We start from the raw sequence: 27,837 nt of genomic DNA, 5'->3' as shown, positions 1-27,837 counted from the left end.
CATAAGATATTCTTATAATTGTGAAATGCCGCTCGCGCCTTCGCTACGGTGGAGTGCATGACGTAACTCACGCTGCAAAAAAACTTGCCTTCTGTTGAATGATCATATTGCGCGTTTTGGCGTTACCACCCTCGAAGCAGCGGACACCTATATCATTCCGCAACTCTGTCCACCATTTTAAATGTGTTAACAATAGTTCAAAAGGGCGCCCTCATTAAGGAAGATCATTTGCTTTGGTCTCCGGCTTTGGGAAGTAGTAATGTTCTTGATTGTTTTCGATGGGAAATAGTAAAAAACTTAAGTTTACAAGTGTCATTCAGTTTTTGTTAGCTGATAGAATGGCAGGATCCTGGATGGCTTTCCTAGCTGAACAACGCTTGGAATATGGCCTAGAACCCATAAAACCCCCTCCAAAATCGAAATATTCAATGATAAAATATGGAAGTGCTAAGATAGCAATTCTTGCCGGAACTTTAAATTCTGAAAAACGTTAAAATACCCTAAAATCTCAATATATTTCGACCATGGTTGTAGGTAAAGGAAGGAAATAACGAAAAAATTATAAATAAATCTTACCTTCAAAGCAGCGTGCGAAATTCATACTCCAATGGATGACCAGTTTATCACAGATTGGTTCGGCCATTGGACCAACGATAATAACTGGTCTTGGGAATTTACACTCCAACTGTTTGACGAATTGATATGTGTTGAAGTCGTCTGAAAAAGGTTAAGAAAAAAATCTCTATAACTAGACACTCTCTAATAAAGTTTGATGTATAAAAAACATACACTTTTCCCCCTCATTACAAGGATTTGTTTTGTTCTTGATAGGCTGATGAATGGAAAATTAACTCCGACGAACTCTAGATTCGAGGCCGGTGAATACTTAGAAAGCACAGTGTGTGTGTTGTTTGGCGTGAATATGTACTTGAGGCAGCGAACCGAAATTTTAAACCGGCGAATTGGAATTTTTTCGTGCCTTGGACAGGCAAAATTCGCCATTCGCCGGGCCTAATGGAAGATAAATTTTGAGTAAACTAATTTGCGCAGTGCGAGGGTAAGCCTGTGGAATATACCATAGTGTGCAGAAACCCGTCCGTCTCTACTCTATTGAAACTTAACGTCGCTATGGTGAGTGTTTGATAATAGTACAAAACAAAAAGTTCACTGTGCTAAATAACAGATAAAGATAATGAAAACATAGAGTTCAAAGCCCGAAGGGCTAGACTTTAGACTCCGGAAGGGAAATGAAGCCATTTAATTCCAATCCAGAACGCCCACACGTGGTTTTTACACAAACACCGGATTGAAAGTAAAATCTATCGGTAGATTTTAAAGAATGCAGTCATCAAAAACAAAGGTACTGCTAGATACAACCCGTCGTCATAATTGCGGCGCATTCTAAGCACGTTCTGGATGGGAAATAAGTGGCTTTATCTTTTTTGCCTGTAAAGGTTAGAGATTCTACTCTAGTCCTTCGGGCTTTAAACTCAAGGAATGAAAACCTAAAGAAAAACTCGATGTAAAGTATGCAGTTTCAAAAAGGATAAGAATGAGTTTAGATAACCTACCTGATATGAAAACAAAGGACGTGCCACCGCTAACCGTACTTTCGATTTCAGCTTTGGAATCACTACTCTCGCGAGAATGATTGATAGCGTGATGCGAAGAACCTTTCTTGGAGCGACGGAATAGCGATTTACGATTCTTCGATTTGTCGTCGCCGTAAGATGAGGATCGCCGTAGTAATAGTTCTTGTTCCGCTCTACAGAGATGTGAAAAATGGTAAGAATCACCGTAGTATTTTTATAAATACCTTAATACCGGCCTTTTTATGCCAGCCCTTATTAGCAGTATTTTTTCGTCGTTTGCGTAATAAGGGTCGGCGTAAGGGATCGGGAATTAATGAGGATCCGGCTAAAAGCTTTGGCTTAATAAGAGCCGGTGCTTATTAGGGCCAGCATAAAAAAGGCCAATAAGGTAAGAAAGTCTGCGCGACCGTGGTCGCAGGCGATCAAAAGGCTCCTCTTTCGATAGCTATCTAATTACTGAGTACTTAGCAAATGAGCATCAAGTACCATTTCCCGGAATTTCTACCTTTGCACTACGGTCATAGTAATTTTTTTAAGGCCGGTCTCCACTTGCCCGTGCTGCGTTCTCACCTTTTGGTACATTTTTGCTTGGAAAAAAAAAGTTGAATACATTTCAATTTTTTCAATCCGTTACGTCAGATTGCGCCCATGAAATTGTTTCATTTTTCTTTTGATCAATAGCATGTAGCATTCAAAAGTGAAATCACAGCGCGCGCAAGTGGAGACCGGCCTTTAAGAACTATCAAATAAAAAGTGTTTTATGTTTATGTAGCAAATAAACCTTTTAAAGAAAAAAGGGTTTAAAGAAAAGAGGTTCTTCCTTACTTCCTTTTGCTTGGAATTTTTCCTTTCGTCAACTTTCCGCTCGAAGGTTTTGTCGTTTCATTATCATTGACAATACTAGCTCTCCAGACACCCAACTGTCCTTTGTAAAAAGTTTCGGTCACGTGAAGGATGTCTCCTTTCCTGAAACTAAGCTCTCCTTTCCCATGCGGGAAACGATCGAATTGAGCGCGGACGTAGAAAGAATCGTTGGCTTGTGTTTGGGCTTTGCGATATCCTGAATGATAAATGGTATAAGGAAATATACAAGTGAGGACCAGGAAAAAAATAAAATGAACCTCAGCTTAAAACACTGTTAAAATTATGTAAACATTTATAAACAATTTTGATGCTACGTATTCAATGGCGCGAAGAATGAATTTGTGTAGCTTTCGGATGTTCTTAACTTTTTGAGTTTTGTTTTAAGCCTAAAAATGGTCTTAAATGGTCTTATTTTCATCATTTAGCGACTTCCTCTTTGTCCATTTACCTAAAGGAATTTGGTGTTTTAGAGTCCAAAAAGCTTTAAAATGTTCCGAACTTAATATTTTTGCTATCGAAGCCTTATGTTCTTATACAGTTTGTTCTTATAGAAAAAAAAACTGTATTCGAAAAAGATGTAGAGGGGTTTAAAAAATGTCGTAAAGGGCCAACGAAGAAATATTTGTTGTTTTTTTCGAATTGTTTTAGACCTTCCGGTACAGGACCGTAAATATCGGACAATCTTATAAAGATGCCATTTAATGGATTAATGTAGATCTCCAAGAGCCGGTCTTAAAATATTTGAGAGTATTTAAAATTGACAATTGGTTAAACAATTTAAGAAAGTCTTCCATCGAGGGGAATATGCCATTAAAGGAGAAAGACCATTTTAGAAAAAAGTATGCATCTCTACGAGGTTTTTTTTCTTTCGTCAATGTTTAGAAAGTGATCTATGGCGAGGTGACCTCACTGTTTCCTTTTTTGTTTTTACAACGCAGTTATTACTAAATTTAGCATTAGGTATGGCACAGTAAAAAAACTATAGACTAGAAATTTGGAAAAACTTATGAACGGAAATTTTCTCCGGATTCTGGTTGTATTACCGGGGAAATAATAACAGGAAACTTTTTTCAGCCTTCTTTTTTTTTTTTGAAGTTATTTGATTGTTTATTAAAAAAACGTTGTGAATTCTAATATTTCTTAAATTCGATTTTGTAAATTGTTTAGCGAAAAGCCCAAACAGGACAAATTCATTTTTCCTTCTCCAAAAAAACTTCCTTTATGAAAAAATTTTGAAAATATTTTTATTTTCGTTTTTAAAAGGTGACACAGAGAAAACATGGTCACACGAAAATCGTTATTTACTTAAGGTTATTCTTATTTAACAAAAAATGGCCCTTGAGAGCAGAATGATTACGATTTTAAATAGTCAAGGAGATCCTTGGGATGTTTCTTCTTTATATATTGAGAGTGAAATGATTAGGATGGTTTGTGGTCTGGGTGTTTAAATCTTCCTTGGATGACAGTGTTCATATAGTAACAACTATACAGCCGATCAAATTATGTTTTAGTGCTTCACTGGTCAGGCGTTTGTTTTTTTAATGGTACAACTTTAAAAACTTGTGAGGAAATCACTAATATCAACTGTGAATTTAAGAGGGCGACAGCCCTCGGCTCATCGTGTATAAAAGACAGACAGACTTCCTTTGGTTTGATTATAGTTAGACAAATTAAATACACGACTTTTTTTATAATACCAGTTAAATTTTTGAAGCCTTTCAATGTTCTTAACATTTTGAGTTTTGAGCCTAAAAAATGTTCTGAAAATAGTCTTAATTTCACAATTTTGGGAGTATTTTTGTGCGATTTCTTAAGAAATCGGGTATTTTGAAATCTATAAACCCTTTAAAACGCCCTCAACTTGTTCTTAATCGAGGGGTAAATCACTGAAAAAAATCACGTACACCTTTTTGAAAAATCAAAAAGAAATCAAAAAGAAATCAAAAATCAAAAAGAAATAAAAAAGAAATCAAAAATCAAAAAGAAATCAAAAAGAAATCAAAAATCAAACAGAAATCATAATGAAATCAGAAATCAAAAAGAAATCAAAAAGAAATCAAAAAGAAATCAAAAATAAAAAAAAAATCGAAAAAAAAATCAAAAAAAAAATCAAAAATCAAAAAGAAATCAAAAAGAAATCAGAAATCAAAAAGAAATCAAAAAAGAAATCAAAATCAAAAGAAATCAAAAAGAAATCAAAATCAAAAAGAATCAAAAGAAATCAAATCAAAAAGAAATCAAAAAGAAAGAAATCAAAAAATCAAAAAAAAAAAGAAATCAAATAAAATCAAAAAAAAAATCAAAAATCAAAAAAAAATCAAAAAAAAAGATCAAAAATCAAAAAGAAATCAAAAAGAAATCAGAAATCAAAAGGAAATCAAAAAGAAATCAAAAATCAAAAAGAAATCAAAAAAAAATCAAAAATCAAAAAGAAATCAAAAAGAAATCAAAAATCAAAAAGAAATCAAAATCTCGTACACCTAATTTTTAGTGATTTACCCCTCGTTCTTAATATTATGTCCATCGAAGCCTTATGTAACGACAAAATACAACTTCTACAATCGGCGCCGAAATATTTGGCACAAAATGGAAATTTCCTCAAAACTTTAAAACCGCAAGTGATTTTTAAGTGCTCTAAAGTACGGTTGGAAAGTAGAGTTTTAACTCTGAGTTTTAATATTAGACATTGTGATCTCAGGATCTAAAAGCTCAAAAATGTTCCAAAAAGCTGAGAATATAGTCTGGAAGCCACTCCGGGAGCCACTCAGCCCTCCCGAATCGAAAAATGCAATGAAACAAAGTGGAAGTACTGAAACTGCAATTCTCGCCCGAGCTTTAAATTCTAAAAAACGTTAAAATACCCAAAATTGTCAATATATTTCGGCGCCGATTGTAGAGCTATAAAACAGGAGATGGTTACCATGGTTACACTTACCTGGCGGATTGTATTGAACCTGTAAGTCTGATACTTCAGTATGTTTGCCCAATTCCAAGATGGCTTCTTCTAAGGTAATGTTACCCATGTCTTTATCATTGTACTGTTAAGGTGAGGAAAAAAGTTTTGCGTGGACTACATTATATCAAACAGTTGAGTCTCCATAGCTCGAAAACGCACGGGGAATTAAAATTTGTTCGAGCTAAGGAAATTTCGAGTTATTGAGTAGGGTTTGTAAAGGGCTACACAATATATTGACAAACAATATTTGACAATATCATTTTCGGACCGTAATGTACAAAGTAAATAATATATCCTCTATTAAAAAAAGGAATTTTTCTTTCTGTAACAATCCCCCTATATTGTTGGAAAATTGCAAATCAAACTGACAATACATTGCGGACACCTTTTCAATATACTGCCGGCACTCAGCAGTATATGATCAATGTATTGCCTGACAATATATTGTGTGTATGTAGCCTTTAAGGCATTGTTAACTGAAGGAACGAGAAAGCTTGTTCGAGTTATGGAGACATTCGACTTATAGAGGTTCGAGGTAAATAGACTCCACTGTACTACCAAATTTTCTTGGTTGACATTAGGTCAATTTTTTTGGTGATTTCAACGAAGCGGTATTTTTAAAACTAATTGTCAATTTTCAAGACCCCGGTTGAACATTGATAAGAAGTTTACCTTTAGAATTTGGTCACCACACCGTAGGTTCGATTGTGATGCTAAACTTCCTTTCTGGATATCCGAGATGAAAATTCCAATATGATTACCTCCGATAATGCCTGTTGTGAAAGTCATGAAAAGGTAGTGATTCAGATTCTTATTGCAGAGGATCCAGGCCCGGCGGAAGCGGGAAGATCGGGGAGACTTCAGCCTCCCTATTTTTGAGCAAAAGAGATTTTTCTTCTCAAATTGCTAGCGAATTTTAGCTCATTTTTAGCCTTCAGACTCCCCAATTTTACGGTTGTTCCGCCGGGCCTGGGATCTATTTTAAGGGATTCAATTTTGAAAAGAGAGGCCTCGAGTATCATATCGTCTCATTCCAACGCGTAATTTCATTATAAACGTTCGAAAATAGAAATCTCAGTAATCGAGGATTTCTAGATAGTTCAATGGTTCACTACCAGCCGACTTGATTATCAATGGACTGAACGGAACATTGGAAGGAGAAAGGATTCGAACTGGGAACTCTTCAATTTTAGCGCTAGCGCCTTAAACCACTTGGCCATTGCTCCTTATTGATCTGTCCCAAAATAGGCCATTTCACAGTCGAAATGGATCATGGGTAATCAGGACTGATTACACTTCCATAACGGCTTTCTGTTGGCTAGACGGGAAATAATCTTCAAAATTTTTCAAAACTTTGGACCAATAGTAAGCCGTCATTAGAGCGCAGTCCTGATTACCCATTACGCTTTGCGACTGTGAGATGGCCTATATGTTAGCACGGTTAATACTGATTCTTTAAAAGTCTGAGAAATGATTTTTGAAGTTCACCTTACCCAGTAGTCAAAGGTTTTTCGTTTGAGACAGGAAATAATTTGTTACACAGAAAATTAGCACATATTCCTTGAAATTTTGGTCAATTACGCAGAACTTGGAGACAGAAAAGTAACTTCATACTTCACCTAGACAGAAAAGAAATCCACCTGAGATGGAAGAACTTTTAACATTGCTTACCTAAGCCAAGAGCCGTGGATGCAGGCACGCGGTCGATATGTATAGGACGTTGATCACCAATGGTCGATTCGTTTTCCGGTATTGGAGTTCTAATAAATAATAAAACGCAATTTTAATTGATTAAATCGATTGATTTTATCTTAGCCCCAGTGTGCTTAGCGTGTCTCTTTTAGGAGTTTTCTTTGTCTAGGCTATTAGCTTTGATGCGCTTGAATGAGTCTAGTTTGTGGCATTTACTTTACGTTCAAGACGGATCCTTTTCTGAATTAACCCGAAACTTTCGCGGGTAGAAACTTTTCGCGATTTTTGCCCTTTTTTCCGAAACTTTCTGCCAAGTAAGAAATTACACGAGAAATTTTCCCACCAAAAGTACACTTTTTTGTTATTTTATACTCAGTTTTCAGCTTTTGTGCATTTTTATCGCTTTTTGCCTGCAAAATAAAATTCTAAAATTCGTTCCAAAAGTTAAATTCGCGAAATTTCGCGATTTTGCAACCTCGCGAGAGTTTCTGCCCGCGAAAGTTTCTGTTAAATTTCAAAGTACAAGTGTAAAGATCGAGATGAGAGCTATTTGGAATTATATCTTCGTTAACTTACATTTTATTTTCTGAATAATAGAATTTAGAGTGGTCAGAAGACGAACTTGTGTTTGAACTCAGGCGTACGTGCATTGTGACGGGCGTTCCGGGGGCGGACAGATTTCCGGTCAACCCTGAGACAGAATTCCGCCCGGCTCGTTTATTGAAAGCGGGAGACGATATAACTGATCTGCGTGGAGTGCATGGTGTCGATTGCGTACTAGAGAAAATGAAAAGTTGAAGGAAGTACATAGAAAAGTGCGTAAAGTTATTTGTACTGGTACGTCAGCTAATATGTGTAATAGATCTTATCGGATTTTTTTATTTTTCTAAAAAAGCGATGCATTGTGGGATTGTTTCGGGAGTATTACAATAGAAATCCTCGAAGAAATTCTATTGCAAGACTCCCGAAACAATCCCACAATGCATTGCTTTTTTAGAAAAATAAAAAACTCCGATATATAAGATCTATTCACAAGCGATTTGAAATACAAATGAAATGAAATGTCCTTGAGACGCTCCTGAAGGTTCCGTAGCGCTCCTGGAAAATGTTTAAGAACTTTCTTGATCGTTCCAGAACGCTTGCGGACAAAACTTTGTTTTCAAAGGTTAATATTCAACTTGGTTAGAACGCTCAGGTACGTTTAAGGAACGTTAATAAACATTCTTAACCGTCCCTGAACTTTCTAAGACACGCCTAAACTAGTAAATAAAGGGAACGAACAAGATCGTTCTCTCCCGTTCTTAGCTCTAGTTTAGACGGCACACTTTCCACCCTGCCTATTCTAATTGTGCCAATGCAAAGTCTTCGAAGACTTTCGAAGCAAAGATTTCAGCACCAACTTTGCGCCCACTTTTCGCCTACTCAAACAATTATAATAGGCAGGGCAGAAAGTCGGCCGTCTAAACAAGAACCTTCCTAAATGTTAAAGAACGTTTCGTATTGTTCGTTTTACACGGAGACGTTCCATTTTAATTGCATTTAAAGTCGCTTGTGATGACAGATTACTAAGAATCAGTAAACTATAAAGGCCATTTTGTCTCACAATGGACTCTCGCTAATTCGAACTTCTATTATTCGAGTCTTTCTATAATTCGAACTAATTCTCAGTCCGCCGCTTAACTGCCTCATTCCCTATAATCATTTGAATCCAAAAAGATATCAAAATTCATGGTGATAAAATTACTCAATTTTGTTGCTATAAAAAAACTAATCTCTAGAATTTCCTGAATTTTTTTGAAGATATTTTGAAGTTATATAATAGAATTTTTAATGGTTTATTGTAAAAACTCAAAAAATGGCTCCATCGAACAAACCAGAAAATTTCTGTTTTTTTTTTGTCATTTTGTCATTTTGTATTTTTCACCCCGTCAAAGAAAAACCTTTCGAAATTTGAACAAATTAGACTTTCCCGTTTGACTTCGAATTAGCGAGAGTCAACTGTATAAAGGCCGGTCTCCACTTGCGCGCGCTTAAGTCGCACTTTTCAAGCAAAGCTTCCACGCTATTGGTCAAAAGAAAAATGAAGCAACTCCATTGGTGCGATCTGACGTAACGGTTGGAAAAAGTTGAAATGTGTTCAACTTTTCTTTCGAGCGCGCGCTACATTTTTATGACGTAATCTTTTTTCCAAGCAAAAAAGATTGAAGCCAAAAACTGCGATTACAGCGTGCGCAAGTGGAGACCAGCCTTAAGGTGTGTATGCATTAAATAAGTGTATGTGTGAGTGTGTGGATGAAAAAAAAATATCATATGATTTTCCTTCTATAAAAGATTTACCTTGAGTTTTCAATAGGCATTTCTATGGAAGAAAAAAAAACAAATAATGGTTAAAAACCAATGAAAGACAATACACTAATCATTTGAGAATTTACCCAGCTAACACACAACGTTTTTTCGACGTTTATCTAACGTTCACAACGTCCATATAATGTTAGATGAACGTTGAAATAACGTTGTGTGCCAGCTGGGTAACCTCCATTGGCTATAAATTAGACGCCAAAATTCGAGCCGAAAGGGCCAGTCATTTGGTGCCTACGCCTTATAGGACCACACGACGATCACTTCCCTAAAATACAATAAATTTCATGATAGGAGCCGATGTAAAATGAAAAATTTAATGCTTGGTCAAGTTCATCGACTATGTTTGCACCATTGATTTATTAAATTTCACGATATTGAATTTTTCGTTTTCGTGAATTTTTGCCTTTTTTTTGCGATAATAAATCGCGATCGAGATTTTCGATGCAAAACGCAGCCTAAACTAATTAATAAATTGAAAATCGAACATAAAATAACAAATTTGCACGTTCGAAAAGTAAATTGGAATGCTCCTAAAAAAGCCTGTCAACTCAAAAACAGGAAACTAGAAAAATTTATAAAAGGGGAGGTCCTACAATAAGAACACTAACAGGGGGAGTCCGAGAATTTTCCGAAAATCAATAACCAGGATTGGACGTTTATTCGAGACCTTAGAGAACAGTGGATGAATCGGAAAATACTGTAAGAAGAGGACTTACTGCTTGGGTTGTAATGGACGAGTACGGTGACTGTGCTCTCCTGTATGGTTAGAATCGTTTCCGCTTGTTTCTTTTCCGCCGTTCGAAGGTTGATACCGTTGAACTATTAAAGAGTTAGACGTTCAAAAAGATTATAATATACTGAGTTTAAGTTAGAATGAGATGAGCCTAGATCAGGGGTAATCTCATCTAGGCGGTAAGTTACTGGGAGCTGAGAGTAAGTAGGGCACTCCCCTTCAGCATTCGATCCACCAGGTCTAGTGCAAATAGAAAAGGAGGCAGGCTCCTTCATTCTCGGCTCAACCGACAGTCTCCAGCCAGACAATATACAGTAGACTCCCGGTTATTTGAAGCTCTGGGGGATAAGAATTTACTTCGAATAAACGGGAGTTCGAATAACTGAAAAATTCGTTTCCCTGTCCAATCTTCAATTTAACCTTAACGGGGTGGATCAAGGGCCGGCCAATCTAAAAAGGACCGATAAGGCCGGCATATTTATCGAAGCTTTCTTATTGGTGGGAATAAAGAATTAGTTCGAACTATAGAAAGAAGAATTGAATAAACAAGAGTCTAACCACTTTATACACAAAATTTGATTTATTTCATAAAACCAAAAAACATCTATACATAGAACTCCAATTGAATAAGTATTGACAAATTGAGGGAGTTTTTTCATATAAAAAAGTCTTTTCATATCTGCTTTAGTGATGGAGGTTTACCACACTTTCAAAATGAGAAGGGTAAAACTAAAAAGCTCCCGACAAGCAAAAAAGTTTTTTTGATTCTGGAAAAACTTAAATGAAGGCCGCGTTTGCGGGAAGATTCTCTTTCGAAAACAAAAAAATATATAGTCGAAAAATATATTTCAGTATTAAGCAAAGTTTCAAAGACTCAATCTTAGATTGACTATTTTGGTCGGTATACGGACATAAAAAAAGTGCTTAGAAAAATTAGGTAGCTAGGAGGAGGGGACATAATTTTCCTTCTTTCTGAGTCATTCATCTTTGAGTCTTGAATAGTTTCTCATATAAATTACATTTTAAATCAATCTAATATTTAAATTTTTAAATATATGTTTGTGATATTACATAAATGGAGAAGGACGACTTTGAGGCTTTTTCAATTCAGTTCGATTTATCGTTTCTCTCACTTAATTCCATATCCGAGGCCCTCACTGAAAAGATAGGTCTTAAGCTCTCATTTTATACGCAATCTTAAAGGCTTTGCTTTTAAATAAGACTGACATTGTTTGCTTACTCATCAATTTTTATCACAAGCTTTTCCACATTGGATTGAAACCAGATGTGGAGCAAGATTGGAAAAACATTTTTTTGCTCATAATCAGCATAATATAACAATAGGCAGACACTGTCCTGGTATGAAATAAAGTATGTGTCTGATATGAAACGGGAACACTTATGTAAAAATAAAACCTTGAAATAAACAAACACGAATACACAAACCTCACAAGTTTTTGAAATTGCGGATTAATGGGAATGATTGATTAAATGATTTTGGGAACGATTTCTCAGTAAAAACGTGATTTTTGGACCTTAAATTCTGTCTATGATCCCCAAGATATTCTTATAAAAAGACGATTATTTTCTATATATTTTGTATGCATTAAATATAACATATTCATTTTAATTCAAAATTTCATACCATTGAAGTCTTGATTTATCCGTCAAGGTTATCAAAATTTCATGAAGATTCGTTTCTAAAAATGTCATTGGTTTTGCTTTGGGTCATTTTTATGGTTACAGATGGTTTTTTTGTAACTTGGAAGTGCATGTTGCTAATTTTGATACATGGTGACTCTTTGGTTGTTTTACGACCTTCTGAGACCAAAAGGTGTTATTTTTGCAACATAGAGGATGATAGTACTTTTTGAATTTGATCTTTTAGCTGCCCAGCTTTTTAAAAAAATTTGATCGAAAAATTCACTTAAAAATATAAAAAGTTTCTCTGACCTACAGTATGTAGAGGATAGTCTATTCAAACTTGAATATTAGACTAACCTATTTCTACTAAATCTAGCTTAGAGTTCAACTATGTTTGGTCTCAGGAGCTTTTCAGTCGTACAACATACTTTTCTTACTCACCCTGTATATAACACAAAATACATTAAGAATTTTGGTGATCCAATTTTGGTATCAAATTAAAGAGGATATTATTTTGACAAACACTATTAATAACATCTTGATATTGTTGATTCAATCAGTTTACGATCCTACCGACACACCGACCTTAACTTTTTTTACCACCAGACAATCCAATTGTATTCGATTTCTTAGAAAATTGCACAAAGATACTCATAAAAGATTATGAAGATGTTTAAGACCACTATTAGGCTTGGGACTGAAAAGTTAAGACTTGGAAAGGCTTTAAAAATTTTGATTGTTCTTATTTAAAAAACGTGAAGCAGGCGTAGTTCTAGTGTGATTTCAGTCTCAAAAAGTTTTTGCAGGTAATACTGTATGGGGTTTATAGGAAAAAAAATTTGATTTCTATTAATTGAAGATAAATAGTTTATTTATATCGCGAATCAAGAATATCAAATTCATATCAGAGTAGTTTAAAGGGCAAACAATTACAGTTACCATGGAAATGTTGACGTCATCAACCACCATTATGGAAGAAGTTAAGAAATCAAAGGTTGTCATTTTGCTTTTGATTTTAGGAATAATTGAAAGGTAATTCCTCAGTGGATTGGGAAACTTTAATGATTCGAGATTTATGCCCGGGGGGCACTGGGTTTGCGGACTGACGGTATGTGCGGGCCAAAAATTGGCTTTTAAAGTTGCACCCTTACAGTGCATCAAAAATCAGTGAAAATCATACCCTTAGAGTGCATTTTCCCCCAAATTTTCGATCCCTTTCGTGCAAAAAATAGTCAAAATTCTAGCATTTTTGGTCAAAATATCTAGATTTTTCAAGAATTTTCTGAAATTTCTACCCTTACAGTGCATCTCTAGTTTTTCCGACCCTTACAGTGCATTTTAAACATATTGGAAAAGGTACCCTTAGGACCCGCACATACCCGTCGGTCCTTTTGCCCAGCTGCCCCCCCGGGGGATTTATGTCAGTAGACTTACCACCGGACGTTCTTAAATAGGAACCAATACAATTAGGCTCTGCCACTGACCTTTATATATCCCTGGACCAAGCTATATTCGCCATCTTTGATCGAAGTTTTTTTTGAATTGGTACCCGTAAAGAAGTCATTGCAGTTTTAAGATTTAACGTCTAACGGCGCTACATCATCAAAACTTTTCGCGGAGGGAAAGTAGGTCTAGCGCTCTCGATGCCTTTACACCGCTATTGAGTAGTGTTGCCATTAGGGTATCACTTTTCAATAAACTCCGATCAAAGATTTTTCTTGGCCGGGATTGAGAAAGGCAGTGGGCTCTGCCCTGTCACTTTAAGAAATCCACATCAATTTGTGTGATGCTGATTCGACTTCTTTTGGCGTATTGGCGGGATCAGAATTTTGGCGTGATGTGTAATAGGGTAGGAATTGGAGGTGTGATGCTAAATTAGTGCTAATATTTTCGTAATTTTTGTGAGATGAACAAATTTGGCGTGATGGCTTGATGAGGGGAGGGGGCTCTGTGGAACCTCTTGAAACTTTATCTACTGTAGTGAAATTTTTTTAGCTTTTACAAATTTTAAAAACACGAGTATATAGAATAAGAATTGATTCATATCGAAAAGTCTTTGTTTTTAAGACCTTGGATAAGGCAAACGGCTTGTCTTAGAAGGTGAATTTGTCTTGGAATTGGGTGTCGAGAAAATGAAGCTGATGTTGAAATCACAGACAATGAGCTGACTTCGTAATCGAAGGTTAAAAAAAAAAAGCACAGCTTGAAGAACTTCCGTTAAAAAAAAATCCAAAAAACTACGAAACTTGCAGCCATCTTTACTTATTTTTAGGAGCTCATAATTATGTATAGCCAAGAAATAAAGAAGGTTTTTAGAGGGATGTTTTTTTCATCTTTATTGGATAATTCTCGTTATCATGTGGTTACTTTCTACACTACTTTAACTTGTTTTAAAATATTTCGAAAAACCCCTTGGGAAATGTTGATTTTTATTGAACTTCGTTTTTCCGAACCCATTCTTGGGTTGATGTCCAAAGGGGGGCTTTTTCTATTCAAAGATCTCAGAACCTATGAAAACTGGAGTAAACCAAAAAGAAAAAAGATTTTCAACAAGGAAGAATTTTTATTCATTAGAGTTTATATTGGTTATAAAGTCTATCAGATTATAGTTTCTAAAACTGTATACGCTTATAATTACCGATTTAAAAACAATATTTTTGTGAAGGGTATACAATTCCACAATAGCGTTCAGTTTGAGGTCGTTGTTGTTATTTTCTGGCCGCGTAGTTTGATTATTCGCCCGATAGTGTCATTTGCACAAATGGCACTAGAGGGCTAATAATCAAACTGGAAGGGCAGAATTAATGTCACAAGTATTTTCACCTTCTGGATAAAAAGTCACGAGATATGGATATGAGAGGTGTGGTCATTTAACACTCCCTCTAACGGGATTCAAAAACGACCCTACGTGCAGCCTTTGAAATCGGACCCTTACAGTGCAGAGAAAATCTTTGCAAAAATTGAGCAAATTTGAGCGAAAAATCGACCACTACGGTGCATTTTCTTGAAAAGTTTTGACCCTTTCAGGCAGAATATGGTCAGATTTTCGAAATTTTACACCCTTAGAGTGCAATTTTTCTCATCTCTGCTGATTCCGACCCTTATAGTAAGTACACTTTGGGAATCTTGGAAAATATACCTTAAATTATACCCTTAGGGCCGCACGTATGTTAGGTAATTTACCTTGAGTAAATGACCTTAAATGGTATTAATAACAACAATCAGATTCTAGACGATAGAATTACCTACTACAGGCCTTGGTAGTCTGATTTACAGTTCTATCGGGAGTTCTATATGCTTGAATTCCTATATATAAGAAGATGTTTCGCTAGCGAATGAGAAAAAGCCTAAAGGGTTACTACGTGGTCTTTTAATATGATTGACAGATCTATAAACTTGCCTTCCAATATATGAGCAACTTCTTTTTAGCGGTCAGGCTAATACCTAAATTCTAAAGCAAGGAAATGTGTTCTGTTTGCTTGCTTTGTTAGGCCAGCGAAAGACAAGATAAGAATGATGTTAACAATAAAATCTTTTAATTTCCAGATAAAAAACTAAACAAAAATAAGAGAGTAATAACCAAAAAGAAACTACAAGCGACATTATGACAGTACGAGCGATAGCAAAAATTGCTTTATCCTTACTGCTGTTAAAAATGGTGATTGGAAATACTAGCGCAGTCAAATACACAGCGCTGATGGTTCATGCAGAACCATATTCGTGGTTGAATGGAACACAAATGATTGGCTTGATACCTGGTAAAGAATCTATTGTTTCTATCGGAAATATTCGAGAGAAAAAACACAGAAAATTGCCTCCTTCCTGCTGAGTCTCCCATACATCTGATTCTAGAGACCGCTAGAGAGTATTATAAAGTCTGCCCGATGGTGATATACTAGTAGGGCCCTCACACTTTAATGAAGCATTAGACAGACAGGTTTGGTATGACCATAGATTTATAACGCCCGAAGGGCTAGATGTCGTACTTTAAGCCATCGCAGGCAAAAAAAAGTGAATATCGCAAGAAATACTTGGAAATATAGTTGCTATTGTTTTCGAAAACCCACAAAGCTTCTTATTGGTCAAGCGCTGGAATTCTATTGTAATTTCACGTGACCTAGATAGGATTTTTAACCACGGCACACTTTTCAGTCAAAGCTCGACATCTAGCCCTTCAGGCTTTATGAATCTATGGGTATGACCTGGGCAGGATTCCACCTATGCTCTCGCGCACCGTATCGCGCCAATCGCATTACCTTTGTACTACAGTTACTTTGGTGATCATTTGTATGGCTCCGCACACAAAAAAATTATTTCAAAACTTAATAACTTAATTAAGCTTTTAAACTTTTCTTTTAAACTGGGTTTTCTGAGGTACTCGCTAAGTTAAAAGGTTAAAGGGCACCATGGGGGGACCATTATCCGTTAGCACTTGTCTGGTGGAATTCACATTCTGATTAGCATGTTTCAATTTATTAATCAAATGACTCGGTCATTTTTCTTCTAGATTTGTTGAATGTATTTTCTGTGAAATGCGAAAATTTGACTTTCGAAGTTCATCAAGTACATTGGTCATTAAAACAGCTTAAAGAAATCACCATGAATGAGGTATGGTTGAAAGCTGTAGAATCGAGTCTTCTATATAGTACCGTAAATTTTCTAATTTAATGTGTACTCTAATTTAACGCGGACCCTGTTTTTAGCGAAACATCGTAATTAATCTTACCCTAATTTCTAACGCAGATTTAAGACAATAGAGCAAGTACGTCGGAAACATGCATAGGAATGCAACGCTCGAAAAAAAAAACAATGCAATTCCAATTATAAATCTCTTCATCTGATAAGTTCGACATGGTCTAAAACCACCAATGAACGTGTAGCCGGAATTTTACCTAATTAATTTTATTCTAATTATTACGCGTGGTGTGAGAAAAAGTGAAAACTTAGAGGGTTACCAAAGAAAGAATAAAGGAAATCGAAGCAAGAACTTTAAAGAAACAGAAAAAAAACACTCAGAAAAGTAGAGTTCGAAAGGATATGGTACACTATGTAATAATATATAGGCACCTTCAAACGACGGGAAACTTTTTTTCTATTTTGTCTATTTGGTTAAGTCGCTCGAGGCTCTCTAGTCCCATTTTTGTAATTGTAGATGCTTAATATGAGCCCATCCTAACATGACATGGGCAAAGCTTTGTTCACTTGCCAAGTGAATTTTCGTGCAATTTAATTTCGCGGTTCACAGCTTAAAATATGGAATTTTTGCGGAATTTGATTTCGTGATGGAGAGAATTTTTAAATTCCCAATTGGAACAGTGGTAAAAGAGTTTTTCGTTTCAGGCGGTTTTGAAATTTGCCTTAGTACACCTTATCGATAGAAAATTCGTGGGCAAAAAATTATCGGTGAAAAAAAGTTCGCCAATTCGTTTACGTATCTAGAAAATTCGTCGGCAAAAAGTGACGAAATTTGTTATATCCGAGAAATTCAAACGAAAAGTCTTGTTACGCCTTGCGACGAAATTCTTTACCGGCAGACTTGAAAACATTCGAAAGCTTATCACCCTAGCTATAGCTTGGCACGAAGTCGTAAAACAACGACCTTATGGTTACTTATATGGTTCTTTTACAGGATCCGTTACCAGAGATTAAAAGTAATGTTCACGGAATCAACATCGATCGAAATGTCATCCTTGGCATGAATAATTATCCAAATTATTTCAAAAAAGAACACAAATTCTTAGGTGAGTAGAGCGTAATTTGCAATTTGCATAACACTGTATAATAACTTCGAGGGAGTAAACGCCCCGGGCGTTTTTTGTTTTATTTTAGTTCTTAGGAGGGGCGTTTATTCGAGGAGACGTTTATTCAAAGTAATACTGAGGTTAAGCATAACAGGATAATCACAACGACGGACGAAAAATGTAATAGGCTAGTGAAAATACGAAATTTTATTGGTTGAAACTCACTAGGCTGTTAAATTTTCGTTCGTCGTCGTGATTTTACCGATTTACTTAACTTCACTAATATATGGTATCCTAGACTGAGACTAGACTATGATGTCTTTCAAATTTTAGACAAATGGGCCGACTTGCGCCAATAAATTGATCACTAGACTGACTAGGTGCCATAAAAACATGACAATAAAGTTTAGTCAGGAGTAGCCTCTAGCCTACAAAATAATGGAAAAAGTCTATCTACCGTGAAAGGTTTTACGAATTAGGACTGATAAAATAAATTTCTTTATTGACGGACAGGACACTAACCATCATCTTTTTTCTTATTTTTTTATACAGCTTATCCATTCATCTTTTCACGAGGTATAGTGGCGGTAGTACACCGTGACACCATCGGTTTAGGGCGGAAATTATATGAAGCAATGGTAGATTCTGCTATTATCATGTATAATGGATTACTGCTGGCTGTCATCAGTGGAGTGATTATTTGGGCTGTGGTAAGTGAAAGCTCTGACTGGAAGGTGTTACATGGGTAGTGTCAAATTTAACATTATCTTTTCATAATACGAAAGCACCCGAGGGAAAATGCCAGAAATTTTGTTAAAGGTTTTATTTTTACAAAAGTGTTCCCGTTTCATAAGACACATCAGGATGGTGTCTGCCTATCGTTACATCATGCTGATTATAAGCAAAACAATTGCCGCGCAGGCATTTTTTTGTCCGCTTATCCCACTAAAACCGTCCCAGTCCTTTTTTGACAAATTTTCCTATTGTCTATAGGTGCGAAAAAAGGACTGGGACGGTTTTAGTGGAATGAAAATGTCCGCGCGACAATTGGCGGCTACGGTCAAAAAGGTCTATTAAAGTTGATAAGTAGGCAAACGATATCACTCTTATTAAAAAACAAAACCTTTACATGATAAAGCGAGTAAGAGTTCAATTTTCACCATCAATAGTGCAGTACTCATAAGTACAATACCTTCCTAATTTGGCCCATTACCCAGCATTATAGTTCGAGGGAAAGGAAATGAAGTGGACCGAGAATTAGAATATTCTGCTAACTATGCACGAAGCTTGAGATGAATTTCCTTTATATTTCTAGGAGCGCCGTCATAATTGCCTTATGTTTCCCAACGAAACCGGTCCCGGCATTTTGAATGGTATTTGGCTTACTATTGTTACCATGGCAACAGTAGGGTAAGTAGTAGAATATCATTGGGCTATTCCAGAAAAATTTGTACCCCCCCCCCTATGTTGAGGAGGCCTTTTTGGGGAAGGATGACCTCCTAGATTGTTTAAAAAATTTTCAGGACCCCCTTGGATTTTTTATTTCCTCATATTTTGGACCACCCTTACCTGGATTTTCGACCTCCTTTTTCTGACCACCCTAGTTTTTACACTCGAAAAACCAGACCACCTAGATTTTTTTTTACCTTAAGGGAACTAATATTGGTGGGAACTAATTTTGGCGGATTTGGCGAATTTAGCCAACTCACTCGCCAAAATAGGTTCCCGCCAAAATTAATTCTTTTGTTTTTTTGCCTAAATGAACCCTGAAATTCATCAAAGCTGCTCAAAATAAGGCAAAATAGAACAAATTTACGATGTCATTCGCAAAAATTAGTTCCCACTAAAATTAAAAAATTTCGCCATTCGCCAAAATAAGTTCCCGCAAAAATTAATTTCTTTTAGGATTTTTTGCTGCCCGCCAAAATTAGTTCCCGCCAAAATAAGTTCCCTTAAGGTATTTTTCAGACCACCGTGGGCGTCAAACCTCCTCAACATAGGGGACAAACTATTTCTGAATTAGCCCATTTTGTTAAACGTTTAACATTACCGAGTTTCTGTATGTGTGTTTTTCTGCGACGGAGGAGGTAAGATTCTAATTTGACTAGATCATGACCAACTGAGGACGACGGTAGATCAGCACTTTTACCGTTTTCGGATCAAAACCTGCGGGTTATTCCAAAACGCTTCAGTCACTCTACTGTCATCAAAAGTGCAAATACATAAACTCGCTATTATCATCTACCCTTTGACCAACATTCTTTATTATTATTACACAGTTACGGAGACATGGCACCGCGCACGAAACTTGGTAAAGGTTTAATGATGTGTTATATGGGCGTGGCAACTTTATTGATCGCTGCGTTGACTGGTGTTTATACAGAGCGCGTCGCCAACGCTGAAGTCCATATCAATGCTGATACTAAGGTAAAGAGAAGACCACAGTAGCCTAATTTAACATTTTATTTTGATACAATTTCCCCTCTCGGATAGCTCCTGTTTGTCGCACACCCTGCCGAAACAAAAAGCAGAATTCTACCTTTTCCCTGTACTTTCTTTACGTAATAATGCAGCGACTTCAAAAATAGGCCCCTAGGCTTTTGCCGTCAATTTACGTTTGCTAGGCCTTAAATTTAGAACGCCATGGTTTTACCCAAATAGGTCCATAAACTCCAATCGGATAAGTTTTCGCGAGTCTAAAAATCGTAAAATCTTCTGGATCTAATTTTGCGAATCAGCAAACGACTGGCTTTTGAAACGCCAAAAAGTAGCAAATTCGCTGTGTATTTTACATCTAAAATCTGATTTCACGCTTAAACTCTGCTTGATGGATTTAATTTCGCAAGTCAGAGATTTCACACCATTTCCCGAGATATATTAACGCAAAAATGGCAAAAATTTGGAAAAAATTCACATTTTTTACTTTCGATTCAGATGAGCGTCGTGAATGGAACATATGACGTTGAGATTGCGATGAGATTTCACAAGAATCGTGGAACGTACATACATGGAGACAGTATCAAAAGTAAATATACATCACTTTTTTATTACAACAATTTATGTATTCTATTATAAAAAAGGATTTTCTTTCTGTAAACAATCCACCTATTTCCACCCATGGTCTTGGTCTTGCGGACCGAAATGTAAGAAGTAAACAAACAGGTGCTCTATACCTTTCCTTGAAATCCCCTTACCTGGAATATTGGAAATGGAGCTAAATATCATAGTTTCATGCATTTTTGCCTAAGAATTGACATTTTTGGATAAAAAAATTCTCTGAAAAAGGCATGTTTTTACACTGTTATGCTAAAAAAGCATAAAATATGCTATATTTTACTGCTTTGAAGCCTGAAAATCAGGTGGACGAAAAGATTTCAAGGAAAGGTATAGAGCACCGTTGTTTCAACGTTTATCTAACGTTAAAAACGTCCATATAACGTCAGAGGAACTTGAAACAGCTGGGAAGCCATACAGTTACGGAATCAAGCATATTAAGAATAGGTTACGACATTCGTAAGTACGAAAATCCTAAGAGGAACGGCTGAAGCTTAGTCGAAATTTACTGGTTCTTTAAAACTCCTTAAAAAGTTTAGGGTATTACGTCGACACAGAAATTCTTCATATCCAACATTGAAAGCAAAAAAAATCTACGGAAAATCCTTTAAAAATCTAATTTCACGTGACCATTAATGTTTTTCTTGTTTAAGCTGTACGCACCTACGTTGAAGCACTCAAACTGGTGCAAACCAAACAAGTAGAAATGGCATTAATCGATTACAATGTAGCCGCCTGGCTACAAGAGGACATTATAGCCAGCGATTTGCGGATCACAAAATTCATCGAGCAAAAGTTCCACAAACATATCTACATCTACGAAGACCACACCGAGCATGAGAAAATACACGAACTTTTAAAATGCTTTCGATACAATCAAAACTCTTTCGATCACGCCCTAACGGATTTTGTCCGCCCCATAAACATAGTACGCCTTGATGTTACGGATATGTATTACGCTTTGTTTAATATTGGTATAACACCGATTATGAGTAGCATAGCTTTGTTGACGTTTTCGATTGTATTGTTGTACGAGCTTTATGTGACAATCAAGAAAAGATGCCAGCCTAAAGGTGCCAGTAACAAAGGTAAGCAAAGTTTACACAGCGACTGTAGCATGAAGGTAGAGCACAAGGCTACGGTTCGCAAGGTTGTGTGTTCAACCCCCAGCCGGGTCATACCAAAGATTCCTAAAATGGTACTTGATGCCTCTCTGCTTGATGCTCCGCAATTAAGAGAGAAGGATCAAGGGTAAGTGGAGCAATCCAGGGAGAAAGAGTGGCGCCCTCCCCTACCTTCGGGTAGATAGCTATCGAAAGAGGAGCCTTCGAGTCACCTCCGACTGCGGTCGCAAACTTACTTAAAGGCCTGAAGGAGCTCGATTTAAAACTCTTGGATGGAGAATAAAGCCACTTATTTCTCATCCAAAACGCTTGAACCGCGTGATTTTCACACGCAAATGCCTAATTGAAAGTAGATTTAAAAACAATATGCCACCTAAAACAGAGAAAGGGCTAGATTCAATCCGTCATTCTAAAATGTGGCGCAAATCTTAAGGTTTCACTTTTTCTTATAATGAGAAAGGTTGAAGATTCTTCTCTGGGGCTTAAGGTATGTGGAAACCTTCGTTTGGAATTTTTATCAAAAATTTTTTTTTTGTTTAATCTGATGTAAAATTTCCAGAGCTTTCCAGTCATGCAATTATTGTTTATTAATTCCAAATATTTTGGATGTTATGATAGAATTTGTATCTCTTCATTGTTTCCCTTGTTTATAAATAAAATATCTCTCTTCTCTAGTTCAATAAGACCGCCAAACAATGTTCAAAAAAGAAGAGGGGAACATTTGTGTTTTGCCCTTTTTATATAAGAACGGCTGCGTGAAAAGAATTTCTTAGAACAGTCAATCTTGTGCCCATTATCTTTTCGTCCATAATAGAGCCCTTTAGAAGTTACCAAAACAGATGAATGTATCATAATAAGGATATATGATTTATTTCGAAATAAAATAGCGAAACTTTTTAGACAAGAATAATTTCATTAAATCTTTCTTGTAAAAAAATGTTAAAGAGAATAGGAACTTCATATTTATAACTTTTGTTGTTTGATGAATAGTTTTGTTTTAATCTATGTGCAAACAAAAGATTAAGGGGAAAACTTAAATCGATGATATCTCAAGACAGAAAATTGGGATACCTAGGGTCATTGCACGAGTAATAAGTCCCCTTATCTCTGAGCTACATACTTCATTTTTTCTTTATTGTACTAGTGAATGATAGATCTAAAAAACGTTGCCACGTTTTTCTTTCTTTTTGCCTTAAACTAAAGCTATGACCCTTTAAAGCAAAAAACCGCCATTATTTTCATGTTTTTTGTCGTTTTTTGACGTTTTATCGAATAATTCGAAAACTAAGCGTTTAGAAAAAAAAACGTGGCAACATTTTTTTCGTCTTTTTCTGGATCATGATCATATAAAAAGCTTTATTAAGTTGCCAACATAAGGGGACTTATCACTCTCTGAAAATTACATGGTCATTTTTCCTTTGTCACCTTTTATTCCTTGTCAAATTGACAAAATTTAATGTTATCAGCATCATTCGATAGAAAATTTAATAAGCTTTCCAAAAATATATACTTTTACTATTGAAATATATCTGTATCGAAAGCTATTAATAAAAGAGTCAGGTGTGGTGTAGAAGGTTTCCACATACCTTAAACTCAATTTGATGCTCAACAACTAAGGTAAGGATCAAGGGAAAGTGGAGAAGTTCAGATAAAGGAGTGACCACCCCTTCCCTACCTACAAGTAGACAGCTTAATAAAATAGAGTCTTCGGGTTACCATCAACTGCGGTCGCAAACTTACAAATTTACAACTTTATTTTTCTAGAATACGGTGTGCGAAAGAACGAGAAACGATTCGCTGTCAAAGTGTTTGAAAAGAAGTTAGATGACAAATTGCAAGGATTCAAAGAAGAGCTGTTACGCGATTACAATGAACTTTTAAGTAACGAAAACCGTGTAGGTTTCTTTGATCAATATAGTGAACAGAATACTGAGAGAAGCGATTTGTTTATATTGAATTGAAGAAATAGAAGAGAGGACGGTGAGATCTTTGATGGTATAATGGATGTTGATTTTAAAGACCCGAAGCATCTAGAGGCGAGACTTCTGTATGGGAAATGAAACCACTTATTTCCCATCCAGAACGCACGACCCATGTACTTTTCCACGTGCTTTTTTGAATCCATTGTTCTAAAGCAGTGAAAATTTTAAGGCTTCACTTTTTCTTGCTAAAGAAAGGTTTTAGATCCCTCTCTAGCCCCTCTCTAGCCTTCGCGCTTCGGCTTGAAACTCAATGATAATGGAGGTGATATCATTGATATCATATCATGATATTACCAATGACAATAAGCTTTTTGATGTTATAGACAATGGTCAAAGCATAGTCCGAATTAAAAACCCCGGATCAGAAGCCTTTTGTTTCTTTCGATTGTTTCTTACTTGAACTTGCGTTTTGAGAAATTAGTTTGTTTTGCTCACTTTTTGATCACGTGATTAAATCTTAAACCAATCCCAAGAGGAATACTTGGTAACGTGATCAAAAACTGAGCAAATTGATTTTTTTCTTTTGATATTAACGAAGGAAAAAGCTAACAAAAAGTTAAAACAATAAGCTTCCAGACCAGAGTTTTTTATACGGACTATGGTCAAAGCACAGTTTTCCTCTTAGAGGGCAAAAATGGATTTTACACAGAAAATAAGCGCATATTCTTAAATTTTTGGTGAATTTTACGCAGAACTTGGAGACGGAAACTCCTCTTTATACTTCAATGAGACAGAAATTCGTCTGAGACGGAAAATGAATTTTACACAGTAAATAAGCACATATTCTTGAAGTTTTGGTGAATTATGCAGAATTTCAAGACGGAAAAACCTCAAGCCTCTTTATATACTTCAATAAGACGGAAATTAGTCTGAGACAAAAGAACACTGCATACATAGAGGTTATGGCTAAAACACTTTTGCTTTCACGATTTCACTAACGATTCGTCCTGGCTTTCACGAGGTTGGTATTTTATCATTGCTTGAATGGGACATGGATACGCTGTAGCTCTAATCAAAATGTTGATCCTGAGACTTGCATTTGTAACATATGATTAACCTCGCAACCAAAGCCAAAGTTTCTCGACTTTATCGACTGGCGAACCTTAAAGACCAAATTTTCCGAAAACGAGGAAAATAAGGCTTTGGTATGTGACTTTGTAATTTTTATACGAAAGTTTTACAGACCCCAATCTTTTTGTAGGATATTGATATATTTGGCGTAGATGTTTTTCTAAATTTTAATATTATGACTTTTTTGTACTCTATAATGAATTATAAAACAAAAGTTTCTTATGGAGAATATTTGCAGTAAAAAATACGTCATTTCAAAAACAAGTCATTTGAAAAATACGTCATTTCAAAAATACGTCATTTCAAAAATACGTCATTTCAAAAATACGTCATTTCAAAAACGCGCGCTCGCATCGACACTTCAATAATGATACTATATCGGCCAAAACTTAGTCGGCCCTAAGTGACTAAATTCTGGCTTGGTGACTAAAATTAGGGCCGACTAAAAATTTGGGCCGACTAAAATTTGGGCCGACTAAAAATTTAAAAATGGCCGAAACTTAATTAAGGTCCTTAGTGACTGTTTTTTTTTTCACGTGTACGTAAAATTCTACTTTAGACTTTACGACAAATCGACCTTACGATGTTTTAAGTAAAACTCTAATTACATGTGAAAAAAATTTGACAGACGAAAAAAAATTATGTTACAAGACGGGAGAACATAAAGTGAGAGACAACAAAATAATCGTCGTCAAATAGATACATACCTCTAACAACTGGTCTCCATATTTCAATCCGTGTTTTGCAGCATAACTCCCTTCAGTGACGTGTGAAACGAAGATACCATTCGGGTCCCCTTCTAAAATGGTGATACCGAGCGGTTCCATCCCTTTCTCGATGATGATTCGCCGTGGCTCTTCTTCATCGCTAAGGGTTTGAAAAAAATTGTTACACTACAATCAACCTAATTAAAAATAAACACTAACTTCAGGGCAGACTTACCCCGCAGAGTACCTCTTTTTTTTCGATTAGCCGGTAAATAAGTGCCGTGGTGCGAGCCAAGACTATGGGATATTCGTCTGCTGACATGATTTAGCTTTCGATACTTAACCTCTCTAATGTCAGCATAATTTGTTCCTGATTTTAGTCAAAATTGAACCCTTCTCTTACAAAATTCATAAAACTATGGATTGAATTTCTAAAGAAGAGTAAAAAATACAAGAGTAAGGTCTAGTAAAACAAGAAAATTACCTTGTTGCCCTAACAACAGAGCGTTTTCTAGTTGTCGTTGTGACACTTTTCTTTGACGATGCCGGCGAGCTGAAATCTGGTTTTGAGCTCGCCCGAGAACTTCTACGGGTACCCGATATTACGGACGCGTAATCTTCAGTGAAGGGCGATTCTAGTTCTTCCTCGTAAACAGGTGCCACGTGGATCGGTGCTGGATTTTCAGAAAAATCAGAGTTTAGAGACCCGTGTGAACTGTGCCCTGGACCACCGACCGAACGAGAGCTACCTTGCTTAGAGGGCACCGTACTGTGGCTGGTTATGATAGTGTGGCGGTCTGAGAATTCCATACTCGGGTGATGTAAGCGGGCGTATAGAGAGGAAGAGTGTTCGTGACCTATTGAATAACTCGGGTTTAGGTTTTCACTGGAGTGGGGTATTTTGGGTGGCGGACCGGTCCATGTGTGAGGCATTGCTGCGTGTCGTGGTTGACTTTGAGTACGTCTCCCACGGTGCGTGAGAGAATTCACAGACGTGCTTGAAGTTGTAGCAGACGATGGTTGACATAGAGTTCGCATTGGATCTAAAGCAAGAGGATCAGAGCGTGTCGGGTTTAAGAGAGGTGACGCCATGGTTCGCCCGGTGCTTCCACTACTATTTATACTGTTCGTGATACTGTTTGTTGAGCGAGGGCGTGAAGGGCGTTGGAAGCCGTAATTCTCACTTTTCCGTATAGCGGAAATAAAAGATGGTGAGCGTTGCGGTTTACTTTCGTCGATCATCTCCAGTTGTTCTCTTTCACGACGTCGTTGCTCGTCCGTTAAATCACTCAAGACACGTTTGATCTCTTCATCCGACATTTTATTTAAAAAATTCATACTCTTATGTGGGTGCGATGGTGGCCCGCCAAACATAGAACTATGATGGAAGGCGGAAAAGTCTGGTGATCCTATGTGACCGGGCGCTGACGGGCTTCGGAAATGAGGCGGTCGGGAGGAAAGCGGGCCGTCATTTGATGTCATCGAATCAGATTCGGTATTATCAGCAACTTTTTCATCGTCCCGATCGTCTCGATGTGAAAGACTGCGATGCGACGAGGTCGTACTGACACTTGGTTTGAGAACGGTTAAGCTCAAATGACTTGTGTTGAGTAGTTTCTTTGCTTCTTGGTAAGGCATGTCGTCAATAGATTGGCCATTGATCTGAAAGTTTTAGTGAAATAATTTTAATAAATGTCATATGCAATCATGTTTTTATAGGTCGATTTTTGACGGTCTTAGAGCAATTTCAGAAAATGATTGCTTTTTTTAATTTTCGTAACCTCGGAGATTGGCCCAAAAAGGCAAAAAATTGCTAAAATTAGCTGCATTTGAGGAGAAAATAGCGGAACTATGTACTTGGGGTTAAAAAACCATCTGCACTTGCACCTGAAAACCTCAATCTTTGCACCTGCACTCGACTTTTTCGGAGTTGTGCATCTCGAGCAAACGTGCCACACTCTGCAAACTGTCAAGACAACTTACTGTCAGAATTTTATCACCGATGGAGAGAGTTTCTTCTTCCGCTGCGCTACCAGGTTCGATGCTCTTGATGTGAAAACCACTGTCAATACTCAAGCCAATCGCTGTAAAAATAATAGATATGTATAAAATTAGGTTACCTATTCTCAGTCAGGTGCCTAATAAACGCCTCCCCCCCCCGCCGTTTGCTATTTTTTAATTTTTTTCCAACCACTAGACCAGGAACCCCTCCCTGTTTACCAATTTTTGAAAATATTTTCAGCTGACAAAAGATCCAACCCTCCCCATCCCCGATGATTTGGTCCCCCCTCTGTTCTTCATTAAAATTTGAAGACT

General features: G+C 36.6%; 2 protein-coding genes across 4 annotated transcripts in view; one reads left to right on the top strand and one right to left on the bottom strand.

Annotated features, from left to right (window-relative positions):
* The window catches only part of LOC136798289 (disks large homolog 5-like), a 52,896-nt gene that overhangs the window by 4,877 nt on the left and 20,182 nt on the right, over positions 1-27,837 (bottom strand). For 2 of the 3 annotated variants that reach the window (XM_067054879.1, XM_067054877.1), the window contains exons 9-20: positions 27,505-27,605; positions 26,006-27,183; positions 25,522-25,681; positions 10,182-10,284; positions 9,442-9,463; positions 7,681-7,881; positions 7,084-7,172; positions 6,085-6,185; positions 5,392-5,494; positions 2,418-2,652; positions 1,572-1,765; positions 577-717 (exon numbers count right to left, since the gene is read on the bottom strand). In XM_067054879.1, coding sequence (XP_066910980.1) covers positions 577-717; positions 1,572-1,765; positions 2,418-2,652; positions 5,392-5,494; positions 6,085-6,185; positions 7,084-7,172; positions 7,681-7,881; positions 9,442-9,463; positions 10,182-10,284; positions 25,522-25,681; positions 26,006-27,183; positions 27,505-27,605 — 2,628 coding nt within the window. The remainder of the gene's footprint in view (positions 1-576; positions 718-1,571; positions 1,766-2,417; positions 2,653-5,391; positions 5,495-6,084; positions 6,186-7,083; positions 7,173-7,680; positions 7,882-9,441; positions 9,464-10,181; positions 10,285-25,521; positions 25,682-26,005; positions 27,184-27,504; positions 27,606-27,837) is intronic. The other variant, XM_067054878.1, reaches the window with a different exon arrangement.
* Positions 15,393-23,790, top strand: LOC136798288 (uncharacterized). The gene is made up of 9 exons (XM_067054876.1): positions 15,393-15,600; positions 16,350-16,450; positions 17,472-17,583; positions 18,136-18,293; positions 18,899-18,993; positions 19,863-20,010; positions 20,518-20,608; positions 21,291-21,725; positions 23,526-23,790. The coding sequence occupies exons 1-9, from the start codon at positions 15,447-15,449 to the stop codon at positions 23,720-23,722; spliced, it is 1,491 nt and encodes a 496-aa protein (XP_066910977.1). The 5' UTR covers positions 15,393-15,446; the 3' UTR covers positions 23,723-23,790.

The sequence above is a fragment of the Clytia hemisphaerica genome, unplaced genomic scaffold (genome assembly GCF_902728285.1).
Source record: "Clytia hemisphaerica strain Z4C2 unplaced genomic scaffold, Clytia hemisphaerica genome assembly, whole genome shotgun sequence".
Classification (NCBI taxonomy): domain Eukaryota; kingdom Metazoa; phylum Cnidaria; class Hydrozoa; order Leptothecata; family Clytiidae; genus Clytia; species Clytia hemisphaerica.
Note: the sequence above shows the minus strand (reverse complement) of the source record. Positions and strands in the feature narration are given on the sequence as shown.